The 20,244-nt window shown below is 39.7% G+C and overlaps 1 protein-coding gene across 1 annotated transcript; it reads left to right on the plus strand.

The window, feature by feature from the left end:
- Nucleotides 1–10,573: 10,573 nt before the first annotated feature.
- LOC147887460 (pentatricopeptide repeat-containing protein At2g39620-like) lies at nucleotides 10,574–15,464 on the plus strand. Its single transcript, XM_087394965.1, has one exon. The coding sequence runs from the start codon at nucleotides 10,749–10,751 to the stop codon at nucleotides 14,325–14,327; it is 3,579 nt and encodes a 1,192-aa protein (XP_087251091.1). The 5' UTR covers nucleotides 10,574–10,748; the 3' UTR covers nucleotides 14,328–15,464.
- Nucleotides 15,465–20,244: the final 4,780 nt, after the last annotated feature.

The following is a 20,244-nucleotide window of genomic DNA, read 5'->3' on the forward strand; positions in this document are numbered from 1 at the left end:
TTGTGGAAAAAATAGAAGGGACACAAAGGAAGAGGGCAAGTGCATGATAAAACTAAGGGGGAGGTGGAATAAAGGGGGGAGGGGACGCATGCTAGGAGGGGTGCGATTTTGGAGGATAGCATTAAACAAGGAGCAGAAGGCATGCCATTAGGGAGGGAAGGAAAGGTCCATCTATGATATTATGGTTCCCAATCAGTGTATTATAATATTTTATAGAATAGCAGTATGGATTTCATTTTGGAAAAAGAAGATCAAGGGTTCGATTCTTTTCTTGAACCTTTGGGCAAGAGATGTAAACCGCTCTCTCCTCCCCCTTGACATATAACATGAATTTCAAAACCAAAAATAGATGCCTCTTAGACATCGGCTTGAGATATTAACCTACGCTTAGAATCGATTAATGTATGCACAAACATATATTAATTAGCCTCAATAGGCCAAAAATAAATTCCTCTTAGACATAGGCTTAAAAGATTAACCTAGGCTTAGAATAGACGAGCCACATGCCTAAACATAGGTTAATTAGCCTCAATGGGGCAAAACAAATATGAGAAATAAACTTGAGCCATTATATCAATATCTTGAGTAAATGATTAATTATCTTGATTCAACAAGTTTCTTCCATTTTTTTGTGTGTGAATTCTTGTACCCCATATACTTCTATCTGCTCATGTCACTAGTAGAAGAGTTGTTGAAATGTATACATTTTCCCATAAAGCTTGAGCCTTGTTCTATTAGCCTACAAGAGGAAAATTGGAAATATGCATTTTTAAGGTAGGTCTGGATTTTTTTTAAAAAAATCATCAAACAGTCACTTTTGTGATCGGTTACACTACCAAAATAGATTTAACATTACAAATTAGTAACATGACCTACATCTACTTGCTAGAAAATAGTAGAAAAATATGTTTTCAAGGCTTCAACAAAACATGGTAGAAATGGAAGCACATCCTCCAAGTTGTATCACTATCTAGTTCTCCTGAATGTCATGTAGACCTTACAATAAAATTTTGATTTGTGTGGCAATATACTATTCTATGGACGTTAACCTTGTTCTTTACTTGTAACATCGGAAGTTGATTGCCATAGTATATTAGTGTACACTATAGTAGGTGGTGCATCATTTAGTAGGAAATAACTCCTTTTGGTGGTAGGAAGTTTTGCATAGTGGATTCCATACAACACTTTATCTCCAATGTTGAACACATTGCCTGCCTACAAACCTTGCATAAGTAGTCACACATATACCCATGCGACAATACCATATCATGTCACATGGGGTTCAGTACTAGTTGGAGGAAATTTATTCTTGTAGGGTAACACAATAGCAAGTATTTATTTCTTTTAGTTTTTTTATGAAATAGGGCTTAAGATTCTAAAATGTGCAGAAGCCACTACTTACCGAGGGGTCAAACTTTTCATGAAGAATTCTCCCTGTGCAATCAATTATCAATAAAGGTTTAGTACAAGGAAGAGAATAATTATTTATGACTATTGAAGAGTACTAGTTAGCATTAACTAAGTTTACTAGGTAGTTATTTAGTATTGCTAAAGATGGCTATTTAGTACTAAGTCCTACTGGATTACAGTACTAAATTCTATTATTTAAAATAGTACTAAGTAGTGAGGTTTCTAAATGTTTTGGGTCAATGCACAATCAAGTATAGCCAATCGCATTGGGATACACTATGACATGTGCTGGTTGGGGGGATTATAGGATCGATGATGGGTCATGATGACATGGAATATCCCACACACTTACCTACTTTATCTTATGCAAGCTTCGTTCACTGCAATGGCCATGTCAACTAGTGCAGATATGGAGGTTGTAGTTATCTACTATGCTAGTTCATGATGCTAACCACATGGCACCGCATGTGCAAAAATGGCATACATCAACCATTGTGATGGCTAAAATTATAGTGTAGGCACACTGACCCATGTCAACCACTGCAATAGTTGAAACTAGCCATGCCCACCCCACTACAATGGCTATAACTAGCCAACTAAAGCCAATTACGTCAACCCCCATGATTATATAAATATCAATATTTTCAAGTAAACATGTATATTATGTTCCTTTAAATTAAAGGCAACCTCGAATCCCAACCCATATTTCTCAATTTTAGCTAGGGAAAATACCCTACAAACTAGTTTTTGTGAGTACTACTTAGTCTACTAGTAACCGGCATGCACAGGGGCTTCAAAAACAAAAAACAAAATTTAGTGCATTAGGCTATTAAACGACAGTCTTAGCCTGAAGAAAAAGATTTGTAGAATAATACCCATACAAATCAACCCAACTCAATAAACTTTTTAAAAAAGTTACAATGCAAATTTACAAAGGAGAAATATAATGCTATCTCTAAGGAGGAAATGCTTTACTCTCGACAACATAAAGGAGAATTATATATATATATATAAACAACTATAATATGAATGTCTAGAGACCCCATGAAATTGATTCACCATTTGGCGTTTGGCATTTGGCAAGGAAAAAAACCATTTGACATGCAAGACAAAAAGAGCTCCATTAACTGTTCATCTAATTGACTGCTCGAAAAAGGGCTCCATTAACTACTCATCTAATTGGCCCTGAGGTGTGCAGCTTGAAGTGAAAAAAACTCTCGTAAGAAGATTCAAATGCTTGGTCAACAAGGGAATGTCACCCATAATGAAATGCTTAAGAACTATCCCCTTCACTCTGAGGACAATGCCATGTGATTCTTCTTACAAGCTTGCCTCCCCAGTATTCTGAACCTGTCATGATTTTGATGGATTTTTTGGATGTTGTTTCCATTTTATTGAGCAAAGAAAGAAAGTCAAAAATGTTGTTACCTATTGGTGAAACTATATATAGAGTTGTGGGAAAAAAAGAGGTGTGAAAGGTGACAACAAAAACAAATGTGGCTACAATCAGTGCGAAAATACTGGGCACATGGAGAAGTATTGCTACAAAGAGAGTGGGATGAGCTGAAAAGGAAATCCTAGGAAAAAGCTTATTTTATGGAGGATTTGAGATCAGACAACCATGCCATGTTTCCTACAACTAATTTGGTAGATGAAGACTAGACATTTTGAACTTTATGGTGCATGATTTTGTGATTTCGCTCAAGGATTGATACTATTTTGGCTCTAGAAAGTAAATTGTTCCTATGCAATTATCTTGAGCTCATTTGATTTAATTGTTTCTTTAGTATAGCTAGCAGTGTCACTGGTAGCTCACTATGTCTAGATTTTTAGTTAATTTCTTTCCTCCCATTTGTATTTAGAACAGAGTGTTGGCTAAATTCTCTTTGGGGGCCTTGATACCTTGGTCAAATCATTCGTGTGTTTGGAACCTTTAAATGTGTTGGGAAGCATTGCTTCTAAGAGGATGATTGGTCAAAGTATAGGACTAGAGTTTACAACATTGGTTCACGTGTCAACTATCCACCAACACATGGTTTGTGTGGTGTGACTATGACTATCCAATGCATGAAGTAGCAAAGCATGGTTTGATGTGGTAGTATGATGAGCATGTATTAGTTGAAAGAGTCACTTTCAACGTAGCTCTATGTGGTTATCCCAATTCGTGGAACAAAGGCTTCTACAAATACAAAGCAAGGAGGTTATCTAGACCCTTTTTCACATAGGCTAGCTTGCGAGCTTATGATATTGAGTTTGATGAGCGTATTCATTGTAGTTCTTTCCTCTTCACAATGAGTAGTGTTGAGCAACTACTCTAGGGTCCATAGTATTTTGTGTCTTGATCTTTGTATGCCAATAGACCTAGTAGGGGTGCAACAATCCTATCTGTCTTTAATACATATGGTCTTTTGGATTCTACTTCTCTGTCGCAATTCCACTTTGTATGTTGAATACAAGGAGTGAGAGCCATGAAAATTTTAGCTATTTTCTAGAATCATTTCATGTGAGGTGCAAAGTTGGAATCTCAGGTGGTGTGAGTATTGCATGAATCTTATTTCCACATGGTCATTTGTCTTTTGATGCAAATTTTAAACTTGATTAGATTTTGATTAAAATTTGAAATGTTTACCTAATATAAAAAGTTCTAAAATTTTAGTTTGAATTTTGAAACTTGAAATAATAAAAATTAAATTTAATGAATTTCCAAATTTAGTTTCGGTTCATTAAAATTGGAATTTTGAACATACATATTGACATTATCTTATCCATGTTGATCCTCCCTCGCAATTCCACTTTGTATGTTGAATACAAGAAGGAGTGAGAGCCATGAAATTTTTAGCTATTTTTTACAATCATTTCATGTGAGGTGCAAAGTTGGAATCTTAGGTGGTGTGAGTATTGCATGAATCTTATTTCCACATGGTCATTTGTTTTTTGATGCAAATTAGATTTTGATTGGAATTTAAAATGTTTACCCAATATAAAAAGTTTTGAAATTTTAGTTTGAAATTTGAAACTTGAAATACTAAAAATTAAATTTAATGAATTTTCAAATGTAATTTAATTTCATTAAAATTGGAAATTTTAACATATATATTGACATTATTTTATCCATGTTAATCCTCCCTCCTTTCACTTCAAAGTTAAAGACTCAGCTTATGGAAAACAAATAGCTTTCAAAGACACGTATAGATAAGTGTGGTTTCATTGATTTTGCAAGTGAAGAAAGAAAGATAGAGGGAGGGAAGAAGGGAGAGAGAGAGATTTTGCACTCGCGCGTGCACACAGAGAGAGAGAGAGAGAGAGAGAGAGAGAGAGAGAGAGAGAATAGAAATACCAACTTTTCAATGATCCGACATAAAGTTTGCAATGTGTAGATACGTATACTAACAAAGGGATTTCAACAACAACTTTGAAATCTGGATCAACCTTATCTCTATTGGGTGCTCTCCTCCACCATATAGGATCCATGACGTATGCTGGCTCCTTGCAATAAAGGCATGGAGATATTGCATTGCCTCCTTTGCTTATGTTGAACATACACTTGAGGTCACCTGCCATATGCCACTCCACGTGGGAAATCACCTTTTCCCTCGATATGAAGATGCCCTCCTTGAACTTGATTTTTGATCATTATTCCTGGTATTTCTGCGTGGTGGACTACCGAATCAAGAGTTTGGTGTTCCTCTATCTTAACCTGCCATTGAGAAATACAAGGCACATTGAGTTGTGAAGTTGAAGAATCAAACATTAATAGATACATTATGCTTATGGAAAACACTTGAAATCTAAGTGTGTGGTTACCTCAAAAGTGCCTAGCCACCAAATGTGCTTTTCTAATGGCACACGGCAGCAGTGTTTTGGGTCTACATTTGTAATTGATGGATCAAGAGCTCTATTCGTTAATGTGATGGTAACTTGTTCAATCTTTTTCTCCTTGTTGATAGTTTCATATTCATCTAGCTTACTAACAAATTTGAGACGTCTTTGGCACTCTTCAAATGTGATATCATAAAATTCAACCATTCTCCTTTGTACTTATTCAAGATCAACAAAAATGTAATTCTAAGGAGTATATAAGCTGCTTTCCTTGTCACTTTTGTACACCCCTTCAATATGAAAATAATATCCAATATAATCATCTACTTACTGGTCGAGTAGGCCTCTTCTGCAGGCTTTGATAAGAGCGTAGTTTAGCCTCCGATCTTTAAAAGTCATTGATAGTGCTTTGAAAATAGAGGTTAACATTTCCCACTCACTCCACTCTCATCAAGTGCTTCTTGGATTATGTTCACATCAACTTTTTTGCTATCTACAACCAGTTGCACAATGTTGTGTTTGATTGTTTTAAAGTCTTTCTCCTCTAGCATAATTTTTGCAATTGTAGTTGACAATAAACCTTTCATTTGTTAGCACTGGCTCTCCTAGAGGCAATGCTTTAGGATTGAGTTGAGTGGGAGTTTTGTGATTATTCTTAGTTTTTAAGGAATTTTTATTAAGAATTTCTAAAATTCTTAGCCTAAACTATTAGATGGCTGTTGGCTTTTTAGCTTTTAGCTTGTGTGTGCTTTTCACCCCCCTCCAACATGGTTATAAATCAATTCAGGGGCTCCACTCTCCCTCCATGCTTGAGCTCTCCCTAGGTGCCTTGGCTTCCTCCAACTACAAGTCTTCAAGTTACTTCAAGCTTTCTAGTCGCTCATCCAGGTCTCGCGTGCTCATTTGTGAGCAAAACACTAAAGCCCGATTCGCATGTTAACTGCTGAAGTCGTTGCTTGAAAAAACTAATTGCTATCCAGAAAGTCGTTTGCCAGAAAAGCAAGTTCACTTGTAAAACAAAATTAGTTTTCATGTTGAAAGAGCTTTATGCCTACCTAACGGGTTTTATGCCTTCCAGTGAAGAGATTGTTGTCTACTAGATCTGTTTATAAAAATAAAGCCAAAAAAACCCCTAGAAAGTTGACATCAAAACTTTGCAGGCATCATTCGTAATACCTTCAAGGAAAAATAAAGCCGATTTACCTTTCAGTTTTAAATTATAGTTTCTTTTTTAATAAAGGCAATGGCTTTACAGTCAGTGTGAGAGCATGCAAAATGACTATAGAACCTTGGCAAAGCCAAATGGATCTTGCGAGTCCTGAAAGCATTTCTTTTTTATTATTTCTTACTAAAAAATCGACAGTGTCCAAAGACCCGTAAAACCAACAAGTTGGAGCCAAGTGCTTTCATGCATACATGCACCCTTGTTTTACTAGAGGGCCATTAGAATCAACATTTTCTTTCTGAGGCTCAAGAATTTTCCTACAACAAGCACAAATAAAAGAGTTTTTCTAAGCTCAATTGTTATTATCATTGAGTAAGCATTGTCTTTGTGTTGCATTCAAAATAGCACAAGCAAAAGAAAACTTACCTTGCTTCCTAAACTCTACGCTTGCATCCTCCACTACCAGCCTTCAATTCCATAAGGTTCTAAATTTTCCTATTTCTTAGTCTATCTCTTAAGGGTGTGGATTTTGTTCTAGCTTCCTCAACATCTCCTTTTCTTCGTGTGTTCTTCAATTTATTTCTATACTTTCTCTTTCAATTTAGAGCTCTTTGCTGTCTATTGTAATTTCATGCCCATCTCTTATTGCTACAGGCCTTTGTACATTTTCGCAGCACCAGATTGAGTCTTAATAGGCCCTTATTGCCATCACTGACAAACTTTAGTAGTATTGTCGGATTGAAGAATGGATGAGTAGAGTTTCTGGTTGGACACTTTGGGTAAATGCCCCCATTACATTATAAATCAATATGCTATAAGCCTTCTATCCTCATGTTCTGTCTTTGCATTGCACCTACTTGTGTAGCCTTCCATCGTTTTTGCGCGGGCGCATACTCTTCTTCTAAATCAATATGGAGATGGTAAAGTCTCTTCTTGTTGGATTGCTCTTCAATGGTGTGGTCACACCTTGCCATTTTTTTAAGCAACGTTGTCCCATTGCTTCACACCCTCGTCAACTTTTTATAAAATAAAGTGTTAGCAATGGGCTTACTATGATAAATCCATGTTAATCTTTCACAGGGATGTTTAAAAATTTGAAATACAAAGATTATTAAAGGTTAGTATTGGGATCTTGACCACGGAATCTTGCGGCCTGCATAAGTTCACAATAATAAGTCCATGTTTATCTTTCATGCGGATGTTTAAAATTTTGAAAAACAAAGATTCTCAAATGTTAATTATGGGATCCTGACATGAAAATCGACTATCGCGACATGAGTCAGGATTGGGTGAAACCTACTTTAGAGAAAGAATATGATAGGTCCTGGAGCATTTAATGCTAGTTCATTTTTGTAGATTTTGGAGCATATAAAAACGAGGAAATTGCAAATTTCTTACAAGGGGCTTAAAGGGCCCCAAAATGAGTTCCCTTTTTTCCTAATGCACTTTTGCTTCCTCATAAACAAACATTGTTGCAATGTTAATCTATACAAATAATTGTAAGTTGAACAAGTTTTCAAAAGGAATCTTGATCCTTTCTAACACCCCATTCACATTTGCATATTTAATTAGTGTCATGAGAGTAAACATGGCAAAGAAAATAAGAGAGTTGCTAATGAGTACCCTTTTCTAATCAATCTTCTTAGATTAAAGATTTCAAAAATACATCAGATCAAACAAGTAATGGCTAAGGCATTTGAATAGTTAAGAATTTGTCATTTCAAGAAACCTAATCCCATATAATACCCTAAGACTAAAGTCCCATTCAACTCAATCATAGAATTCATCTACAATGTATTCTTTTACCCCCTCCTTGGAAAAATGTTGAAAGTTTGGCAACAACCCATCCCTTTATGTTACCCTATTCTACTCCGTATCCACCAGTTCCTTGCCAAAAAACCCGATTCTATTAGCCAGAGCCTTTTTAATTTTTGAACTGGGGATCCAAAAAATAACAATGTGGGGAGGAAAGGGATAGAGGACAACTCATATGGGAAAGCCCATCTTCTCCATCCCCTCTTCCCCAATAGCTCTATGTGTGCAAGCTCTCAGGGCAGACTCACAAACATGAAAAGATTGAAGTGGCAACTTCAAATTGTTGACCAAGTAATATTCTATGACTACGTGTAGCCCCTTTTGGGAAAGACAACATTTTAGATTCCTTGTCATTTCCCCCACTACCTAGCAAATGCACAATTGATCCTCCAGTAACCTAGCATGGACCCCAAGAAATCATAAGAACCAAAGCTTGCCAAATCTTTGCTATTGCCTAGACCTGTTATGTAGTTGCGATCCACGTTCATCAAGGTAGGTTCTTTGTAGTCCCCTCCAAAAGGCTAAGAAGTGATCCTAGCCCTCCTTGTGCCAAATATGGAAAGGATGAAATTAGGAAGAAGACCATGTCCCACAAGCAGACCTCAAAGCTATGCCACAAAGACCACCGTGAAGAGCACAGAGTCTTCAGAAGTGTCGTTGTCTTCTTCTCTAGGTACACATGTTACTATGAATCTTGATGATAATCTCCTTGTAGATTCAACTGACTGCCTTAAGACACATGCATTAGTGAGTTTCCTCCGTGGCTCCCATCCCCTGGTAATGGCTTTGGAAGCTTGGTTGAGAGCAAATTGGGTCCAAAAAGGTATGATTGTCACCAACGTTAATTTTTTTAGGAAAGGATATTATATGTTCTTGTTCAAAGGTTGATGTGGTAGCTAAAGGTCTTCAACAAGGGCTCTAGACCAACAAGGGCTCTAGACCATTAGGAACCAGTCACTCTATCTACACCAAGGTCATCCAAAGAAACTAGCTACACTACTCTGGCTCATTCTTCACAAAGCTCTGTGGACAAATGTTAGAGGTCTAGTCATTGGAAAGGACATGGAGATGCCCTGCAGACAAGCAAGACATATTTAATTTATTTGCGGTTTGCCCTAATGCTAAATTAGTACAGATACAGATAGGTGAACTTATCAATTCTATTAGGAGATGCCTCAAAAGAGAAACATGGTTTATGGGTACAAATCAAAGCTTATTCTCTGTTATTCATTCTAAACGTTGAGGACCTTTTCTCTATATGGATGAACAAGGATAGCAACGCCTTGATGAAGAATTTGTGAATTACAATGAAGCTCATGATTAGCTCTAGAAGGAGCTAGATGCTCATGACTGTGGTTTTCCACGAGGTCAAAACTATGAAGACCCGGATCCTTCCAGCCTTACTCCTCTACAATTGTCAAGGAGGAACCCTTTGGGAGTACAAGATGTAGCTTAACAATCTTTGGCTTAACCTTATCCAATGACAGCTCACAGATCACTCGATGCCTCTGACCTACCAAATTCTCCTTCCTCTCAGTAACTTTTGCTCATCTTGGGATATTCATATTTAGCATCTCGAGCATCTCTTTATCGGATAGCTCAAAGGACTTAGATAAGTACAGATGCTGTACTTGATTTGCTTCAGAGGTCTAAAACTGATCTTCATAAGTTTTTCTAGCTGGTGGCCTTAATTTTGCACCGCCTTTGTACCAGCCACAGGAAACGTAGCATCTACTAGCATATCACTTGCATCACTCATGCTTGTGTAGATTATTCACCTCGACATTAAAACTACTCTCCTATCCCACTATCGGCTTGCCAAATCTCACCTCTCACCTTTGGGGACAGAGATGCAGTCCTAGACTCGAGTCAACCCAAACTACGAAGTATGCAAGCAATCCATGCTCACCAGCAACACACCAAGATCTTCAATATCTTCAAATGTTAAGTTAAACCCATATTTTCTAACTTGTTTCTCTTTTGAAAATATTTCAAGGGGTTAAGTTTTCAAATATTTTAAATATTCTTGTAAGAGCTAGAACACTGCCAAAGGGTGCCTAAGTAGAGCCCAATGTGTGGGCGCTTAAAAAGTCTTAGGCAGTCTGGAATGGGCGCACCCCATGACAATCCAGCTATCCATCCGGGGTTAAAAAGTTTGAATGGCACGTCCTTTACACACAGCCCAACAGCCGCCCAATGATGGTTTTGTAATTAAGAGATGATTTAGGTGCCTCTAGGAGAGGAAGGTTTGGTCATTGTGTAACTGGGAAAAACTCACCTCCTATTGGTTCAAGCCTCCAAGTGTGTATACTAAACAGTAGTGCTTTGAAGACTGTCAGGTAGTGCAAGTATTGGTAGTGCTTTGGGTGTTTTACAATCTTACAATCCACAACCTTTTGTGTTTTAGAGAGATTTGGTACGAGCCTGTTGTGGGTGTTTTATCCAAATCGATTAAACGACATGCGCGAGAAAAAGGAGCTCCGAAGAAAGGGAATGTACAGGGCACTTGTAAACCGTAATCAGGCCCAGTCAAAACCTCATGACCATGCCTTGGTCGAAGGGTTTAGCAGCATTTCCAAGGCCGACTCTCCGTTTGGCGTACAGGTCAATGCATCTAATGCACAACGCCTGTGGCTGGGACATGCTGAGCTTAGAGGATACACTCAAGTCCCTGGAACGGATGACCCAGGTTCCTTCGGCTGAGAACGTTATATGTGTCTTGCAGAAGTGCAGAAAGGAGAAAAATCCAGCCTATGGCAAGCGCTTGCATGCCTACATGTGCAAAACTGGGCTGGAAGATCATAGATCGATCGGGAACTATCTCGTTCCAATGTTGGTGGAATGTGGAAGCATGTGCGATGCTCTGCAGATTTTCAACCGGTTGGAGGATCGCAATGTGTATTCTTGGACTTCTCTCATCACGGGTTATATTCAATGCGGGGAATCACAGCAGGCCTTCAACCTATACGGCAAAATGCACGAGGACTCTGTACATCCTAGCAAGTATACGTTCGTGGCCTTACTGAAGGGTTGTACTAGGCTAAAAGATGCAGAAAGAGGCCTAGAAATACACGCTGAAATTGCCAGAGAAGGGTTAGAAAGAGATCTTTATATTGCCAGCACTTTGGTCGATATGTATGCCAAATGTGGCTTGGTATCAAAAGCACAGGCAGTGTTTGACAAACTTCCAGTTCGTGATGCGGTCTTATGGAATGCACTAATAGCCGGATATGTGGATTATGGGCTTGGTGAGGAAGCGTTGGACTGTTTCAAACAGATGCAACTGGAGGGTGTCCCTCCACATGCTGTCACGTTCGTCTGCATCTTGAAAGCATGCAGCAGCTTAGGAGTCATTCAAAAGGGCCAAGAAATGCATGCTGAGATTAGCAGAATGGGGTTGGAAAGCGATCTTTTTGTTGGCAGCACTTTGGTCGACATGTATGCCAAATGTGGCTCGCTTGCAAAAGCACAAGAGGCGTTTGACAAGCTTACTGTTCAAAATGTGGTCTCATGGAATGCACTAATCACAGGATATGCTGAACATGGGCGTGGTGAGGAAGCTCTCAACTGTTTGGAACGAATGCAAGCAAGGGGCATCTCTCCAGATGCTGTCACATTTGCTTGCAGCTTGAAAGCATGTGGCAGCATAAGAGCCATTGACAAGGGCAGAGAAATACATGCTGACATAGCCAGAAAAAGTTTGGAACGAGATCCTTTTGTTGGCAATGCATTGGTCGGTATGTATGCCAAATGTGGCTCACTTGCCAAAGCACAGGAAGCATTTGACAAGCTCCCCGTTCGAAATGTGGTCTCACGAAATGCACTAGTTTCAGGATATGTTGAACATGGGCTCGGTGAGGAAGCACTGAAAAGTTTCGAACAAATGCAACTAGAAGGTGTTTCTCCAAATGCTGTCACATTTGCTTGCAGCTTAAAAGCGTGTGCTAGCATAGGAGCCATAGACAAGGGCCGAGAAATACATACTGAAGTTGCCAGAAAGGGATTGGAACGAGATATTTTGATTGGCAGTACGTTGGTTGATATGTATGCAAAATGTGGATGGATTGCAAAAGCACAAGAAGCGTTTGACAAGCTTCCGGATCGGGATGTGGTCTCATGGACTTCACTAATTGCAGGGTATGCTGAATATGGGCTTGGTGAGGAAGCGCTGAATTGTTTTGAGCAGATGCAATGGGAGGGTGTCTCTATGGATGCAGTGACCTTTGTTTGCAGCTTGAAAGCTTGTGGCAGCATAGGGGCCATAGACAAGGGCCAAGAAGTACATGCTGAGATTGTCAGAAAGGGATTGGAAAAAGATCTTTTTGTTGGCAGCATGTTGGTTGATATGTACGCCAAATGTGGATCGCTTGCAAAAGCTCGGGCAGTGTTTGACAGGCTTGCAGTTCCAGACGTGGTCTCTTGGAACTCATTAATTGCAGGATATGCTGAACACGGACCTGGTGAGGAAGCACTCAAGTGTTTCGAGCAAATGCACCTGGATGGTGTCTCTCCAGATGCTGTGACGTTCGTTGCCAGCTTGAAAGCCTGTGTCAGCATAGGAGCCATAGACAAGGGCCAAGAAATACACTCTGAAATTGCCAGAAAGGGCCTAGAAGCGGATATTTTGGTTGGCAGCACTTTGATTGATATGTATGGTAAATGTGGCTTGCTTGCAAAAGCACGAGCAGTGTTTGATGGTCTTCCAGTTCAAGATGTGGTCTCTTGGAATGCACTTATCGCAGGATATGCTGAACACAGCCTTGGTGAGGAAGGACTCAAATGTTTTGAACAGATGGAACTGGAGGGTGTCTCTCCAGATGTTGTCACGTTTGTTCACAGCTTGAAAGCGTGTGGCAGCATAGGAGCCCCACACAAGGGCCAAGAAATACACATTGAAATTGTGAGATTGGGGTTAGAAGGAGATCTTTGTGTTGGTGGTGCTTTGGTTGATATGTATGCCAAATGTGATGCGCTTGCACACGCACAGGAAGAGTTTGACAAGCTTCCAGTTCGACCAGTAGTCTCGTGGAACGCACTAATTGCAGGATATACGGAACATGGGCTTGGTGAAGAAGCACTGAAGTGTTTTGAACAGATGCAAATAGAGGGTGCCTCTCCTGATGCTGCCACCTTTGTTTGCAGCCTGAAAGCGTGTGGCAATGTAGGTGCCATAGCCAAGGGCTGGGAAATACACTCTGAGATTGCCAAACAGGGATTGGAAAGAGATTGTTTTGTTGGAAGCAGTTTGGTGGATATGTATGCCAAATGTGGCTCACTTGCAAAAGCATGGGAAGTGTTTGACAAGCTTCCAGTTCGAAATGTGTTTTCATGGCATGCATTAATTGCAGGATGTGTTGAACATAGGCTTGGTGAGGAAGCACTGAAGTGTTTCAAGCAGATGCAACTGGAGGGTGTTTCTCCGGATGTTCTCACCTTTGTTTCCAGCTTGAGAGCTTGTGGCAGCATAGGAGCCATAGATCAGGGCCAAGAATTACATGCTGAGATTACAAAGAAGGGGTTGGAAAGTGATCTTTTGGTTGGCAGCATTTTGGTCGATATGTATGCTAAATGTGGCTCACTTGGAAAAGCACAGGAAGTGTTTGACAGGCTTTTAGTTCGAGATGTGTTCTCATGGAATGCGATAATTGCAGGATATGCCCAGCTAGGAGAAAGTGAAATCGTTTTTCACATGCTTGAGAGAATGAGAGGAGAAGGTATAAAGCAAGGCGGGGTCACATTTCTTAGTGTTCTTAATGTCTGCAGTCACACAGGTCTAGTGGAGAAGGGCCAGGCATACTTTGAGGTGATGAGCAAAGATTATGGCATCACTCCAACCATTGAGCACTACACTTGCATGGTTGATCTCCTTGGCCGCGCAGGCCAATTAAACGAGGCGGTAGCGATGGTTAAAAGAATGCCTTTCGAGCCTGATGTTGTGGTATGGCGTACTGTATTGGGTGCTTGTCGGAAGTGGGGTAATGTGGAGCTTGGAAGACAAGCCTTTGAATTTGCAGTGCAATTGCATGAAAACGATGCAGCAGCTTATGTCTTGATGTCTAACATCTATGCAGATGCTCATATGCAGGAGGGGGAGAAGAAGGTCGAGGCAATAGGGTGAAAGAACAAGCATAGGAGAAGCCAAGACAGAGTTTGATGGTTGACATACGTAAGTTGTGGGGGCTACAAGATATAAAACAATATATTTACAAAGCTAGAAGATCTTATTCTCAAGATCAGGAAGGGTTTGATTATTACCTGTTACTGGACATACCAATGAAGCAACGAAGTTTAGTCAACAATGTTAGAGGCCTCACAAGGTGCCACGTGTTGTTGATGGATGCGCTGGGTGCAGGAGTCCCAATCCCCGTCCCATAGCCATGGATGACTCCTCAAAACCCCAAAAAAGGACGGCTGGGATATGAGGAGAGTCTTCTTACAAGGCATTATATTCAAGAGCAACTGGTTTACAGCAATGTATCATCCCCCAAGTCCACGTGTCACTCAGTGAACCCTCCAAAGGGTGAGGCACATTCGGCCTTTCTCTCCAAACCCCCCCCATGGGCCAAAATCCCTTGAGTAGCACATTCTGGGCAGCTCAACAGCAATAGTGAGTACATGATCGCCATGTCTCACATCACATGGGTCATCAAGAGGAACATCAGCTGCCGCCAGTCTCTACGAGGTCCACAAGCATTAGCGTCAGCCACGGGTCGCCACATCTTGGAGCCTAGCCGCCACCATTCACAGACATACAGCCGATCCCAATGGAGCACCCACCATATGCCAGTCGCAGGCAGGTGCAGAGCAGCAGTCATACCCACACAGTTTAGTCTTCCCGGGCAAGACAGCCGCCATGTGTCAGCTGCATGCAGCCATAGGGCGCACAGTCTGCACAGGTGTCATCTCATCAGTCCACAGTCCACTGAAAGTAGAGCCCCCTAGAAGAGGCCACATGTTGTCGATAAATGCACCGGGTGCGGGGGTCCCAATCCCCATCACATAGTGACTTGTACCTCCTTAAAATGCCAAAAAGGCTGGCTGGGATATGAGGGGGTCGTCTCACAAGGCATTATATTCAAGGGCAACTAGTTTACAACAATGTATATGGGACGAATGTCCCCGGAGTCCATGTGTCACGCAGCGAGCCCTCCTAGGGGTGAGGCACATTAGGCCTTTTCCAACAAACAATACCTAGTTTATGATTCATGCTGCACAAAGGTTTTGCAATGGGATACAGCAAATGCTCCTCAATTGCTTTGCCCTATTGATTTGTAGACTTTCCTTATTTATCTTTACCCAAGGGTGGTTTGCAGATGATGGAGTGTGTGTGTAGATTGCACTTAATGTACATAATGTATGTATAGAGGAAAAACATGTGAACCTTGGGTCTCAATCTCTCTGATCCTTGAACATGAGCTGAGCAGCCTTGCGTGATTTTGAGCTCATTTAAACTTATGAATGATTGAAAACCTGCATAGTACAAGGCATTGTGAGTGTTGCCTTGAAGAAGAAAGAACAAAGAGAGCGAGAGAGAGAGAGAGAGAGAGAGAGAGAGAGAACCACTCTAGTGGTAAGAAAGGGGTATTATCACCTTTGTTACAGGGTTAGCATTGAGTGAAATGTGAAAAGATTCAAGCAAACACTAGATTTTGTGTGGTATTAGAGTACCTTGAGACCAATATGGGGGCATGTGTCCATTAATTGGTGAGATTAATGGAGCTGTGTCCCTAAAGGTGATCGAGGAGTGATCTTGGAAGTTTGGATAACTATGAGAGAAGACAAGTGGCACACTATGGCCCATTTACTCTTATAGGCGACCTCTCTTAGATGATAGCAGCATATTCCTGGATGAAAATTGCAATCAAGAGATTGGCGCATAATAAAGACTTCAAAAGGGATAATATAGCCCCTTATATATAATACTTTCTTGATGAGGAATACAAGTTCATTTGGCCCTCTCTCTCTCTCTCTCTCTCTCTCTCTCTCTCTCTCTCTCTCTCTCTCATGTTACCTTTCAAATTAACACGTCTCCATGTTTTGCTCTCTTTTGTGCTCGAGAAGCTTGCCTCTTTTCTTGCTTTCATGTATGCTTCCTTGTTTTCTCCTTCCATATATCATGTTTGTGCATGATTCTTGCTACTATGAAATCATGATAGATGAAGCCTCTCTTTTCATACTCCAGAGTAATCTTGTGCACATTAGGAAAAATCAGAGCTCATTTTGGGACCTTTTAGCTCAGAAAGAAAATAGCCCTCCAAAAGGAGGGCCAACATAACGTTGAAAATATCTGAAAAGGAAAAAAAAAAGAAAATATCGTTGAGTTTGCATTCAATGAGGATACTTGAGCTACTTTATTATATTTGACATACGGTGCATAATTTGGTAGTTCTAACATTACCCGCGTGTTCGGAGCGGGCCAAAACCCCCGAAATGACTTTTGAAATATCGAAAATGGGCCCCTTGAGGCACCATTGGTTTTCTTGGTCTTTTTGGCCTTTTTCGAGCTCTGGGTGCCTATTTTTGACATTTCAAAATATAATGGACACTCGGAGACAATTGGTTTTCTTGGCCTTTTTTGCCTTTTTCGGGCTCCGGGTGCACACTTTTGGCATTTCAAAAGTCCTTAAGGGGGTTGGCCGCTTCGAGCGCACCGGTGCTACTAGAAATACGAAAATTTGCACCGTATTTTAGTGGGATTATGATGTATTTTATTGTTTGAGGAAAGAAAAATGAAAACATCATGAATTTCTCTCAGGGTCCCAAAATGACCTCCCTTTTCTCTTAATGCTTCTTCCAAAAGTAGTGCTTGGTAGAGACAGGTGGTTATATCCATGAGATAGGAGATCCTCATCTCTTGAGTACCTAGATGAGTAGTTTGTGAGCAAGTTTCTCATTGTGCATGTTATGAGTACCTTTGAATTCCCCTTGATCCAAACCAAAGCTTTGCGCGAATTTAAAGGATAAGACGAGTATTAAATAGAATAAAAGTTGTGAGTATTCTAGATTTCACAACTTCGATACTACCACTATGAGTATGAAGGAATTAATCAAAGAAGATGGTAAACTAAGTATCATAGGATCTTAGTTTACCTTTAATGGAGAATGCTTACGCATAGGATAGTAGAACACCAACAAAGCATAGCTAAGTAGGCCCTAGATTGGGCTAACAAGTACCATGATCAAAATGCAGTAAATTGGGATGTATTAAGAATGCGTCCGACCTTGCAATCTTGGTTGGATGTTGGTAATGGAAAAGATAGCTTAACCAATGATATATTAGCATACTACTCAAGATTCTCACTTTTTTTACAAAACTATTATATCATCACTTAATAAACAAAAAAATGCAGGATATCTCAAGAAGGTAGACATAAAGAGTTCAACATTGGACATGATTTGAGTGAGTGTGTGTGTGTGTGTTTAGATTAAAAAGTCCCATCAATAATTGAGCCATACAATTAATTCCATAAATTGGGTAAAAAGTAAAAAAAAGGAAAACATATAAGGAAAAAATATTTGAGACATCTAAGTTGAAAAATGCAACAACTAGAGTTTGCAAAGAAAATCACCAAAACTAAGAATTTATAATAATATTAAGTTTGACAAACACGATATTGAAAAAAATGTCGAATCCTCAGACAATCCAGGTTCTAAGATCAGGGTCCACTTACCTACCACCATCAAAACAAACTAGGTGTTAGAACATCATAGCTACATTTGGGTAGACAGGTAACACATGTTTTCCTCGGCTTGTTATTGCTTTACCTAGGAATATAGACAACCATATGGATTCTTAGATAATTTTAAAAAAAAGTTTAAGTCACAAGTGGATTAAGGAGCGAATGAGTGTATGGATTGAGAAGGGGTTAGTGGAGGTATGGGAGGATTAGTGTGCTTGGTGTGTGGGGTGGTTAAAAAGAGAGTGTAAAAGGAAGATTTCACAGGGGGTACATAAACGAATAATTAACAGTTGAAAAAGTATACGTGTGTGTGTGTGTGTGAGAAGAGAGAGAGAGAGAGAGAGAGAGACATTTACTATTCTTTTTTCTTTTCTTTTTTTGTGGCCCACCCCCAACCCACCACCCCCAACCCAATAGGTAAGACCACATGGTACGAAGTAAGGCCACCATGTGGAACTTACTCCCCACCTACTGATAATAAGTGAATAAGAGTGGATCTGTATGATGCAGTGTCAAAATGAAAAAATGATGCTAATAGTAAATGCGTAAACTACTTCTACAAAATAGATATAAAAGTTAGTAAGAAGTAAGACAGATCACAAAATGACTAGGGATTATCTATGCTAAAGAATTATCTGATGGATGTGAGTTAACTGTATGGCACTAGCTTGACCAAAGGCTAGTTGGGAAATCAAAGTGTGTGTTTAGATTAAAAAGTCCCATAATAATTGAGCCATACAATTAATTCCATCAATTGGATAAAAAGTTTAAAAAAAGGGAACATAAAATAAAAAATGTTTGAGACATCTAAGTTGAAAAATGCAACAAGTAGAGGCCGCAAAAATTTCTAGCAAAATTAAGAATTTTTAATAATATTGAGTTTGACAAACACAATATTGAAAAAATATGTCGAATCCTTAGCTAGTCCAAGTTCTGAGGTCAGGGTCCACTTAGCTACCACTGTTCAAACAAACTAGGTGTTAGAACATCATAGTTATGTTTGGGTAGACAGGTAATGCTTGTTTTCCCCTTATTATTGCTTTACCTAGGAATATAAACAACCATATGAATTCTTAGATAATTTAAGAAAACTTTAAGTCACAAGTAGAGTAAGGAGCAAATGAGTGCATGGGTTGAGAAGGGGTTAGTGGAGGTATGGGAGGATTAGTGTGCTTTGTGTGCGGGCTTGTTACAAAGAGAGTGTAAAGGGGAGATTTTACGGGGGGTGCATAAAAGAATAATTGATAGTTGCGATAGTATACATGTGTGTGTGTGTGTGTAAAGAAATAAGTGTCTATGTGTGAGATATATTTACTAATCAAAGTTATTGTGTGTGTACACACACACACACACACACACGCACATGCATCCACACATGCAAACATATATATATGGATCATGCATATATATATTTTTCCCCTAGAGAAAAGGACTTTCGATTAATGCTTGAAAAAACCAACCATACAAATCTATAATTTGTGTGGCCTAATTGTTGAAGAAAATGAAAGGAAAAATACATGCTATAAACTTCCCTATTTTTAGAACCTCTTAAAGCAAGGGCTAACAACTAGGGTGGGGGACTATACATCTAGTGAATACCTTGCCTTTTGAATAATATAATAATCCTACAACAAGGCTTACAGAAATGTGCTCTCTTGGTAGTCATTCGGTATCTCGATATCGTACACATCCATATGGCATTTACTAGGGTAGGGGCCTATACATCTAGCTAATACCTTTGCTTTGTGAACACATAGAAGAATTTGCAGGCCAAGCCTTGCAAAAACAAGTCTAACTTTTAGCAGTTATCTGAGATATCAACCTCTTCTACTCCCATATGGTGCACAAGGTATAGATAATTTTTGTGAAGATAGTGGGAGAGAGGGAAAGAGTCTCACTTGAGGCTTTCTCACAATCACAATGGGGGAATACACACAAAGGTGGAGGTTGAAAACAGTTTTCCTCTTCTTAGTTGTGAAAGCCAAAAGAACTCTGATACAAAGAAAATAGAAGAACCCTATATGTGGGTCTCAAACCAAACTCAACTAACTAAGGTGGCATACTAACTGAGCCACAAACTAGAGTAGATAAGGATAGCTGTCATCCAGCTATTATTCGTGGGCGGTGTACCAACTGCATCTCCAGCTAACAAGTCGGTGACATAAATACACAACGGTCACCCTGGCATATCGTGAGTGGAGCTCGATATCTCAACACTCCCCCTCGAGCTCAATCCCAATTCCTGCACACCAAGCAGGTCTCTGAACTTGCGCAGCTTCTCTACGCCTAATGCTTTCGTGAATATGTCAGCTACCTGATCCTCTGTGCTGACATAAACTAGATCAATAAGACCTA

Source organism: Dipteris shenzhenensis, chromosome 23 (assembly GCF_047967505.1).
Source record: "Dipteris shenzhenensis isolate YYH24624 ecotype China chromosome 23, Dip_SZ_1.0, whole genome shotgun sequence".
NCBI classification, from domain to species: Eukaryota; Viridiplantae; Streptophyta; class Polypodiopsida; order Gleicheniales; family Dipteridaceae; genus Dipteris; species Dipteris shenzhenensis.

Excerpts from the sequence above, each read along its gene's own strand:
- LOC147887460 (XM_087394965.1), top strand. The coding sequence starts at position 10,749 with ATGACCATGCCTTGGTCGAAGGGTTTAGCAGCATTTCCAAGGCCGACT.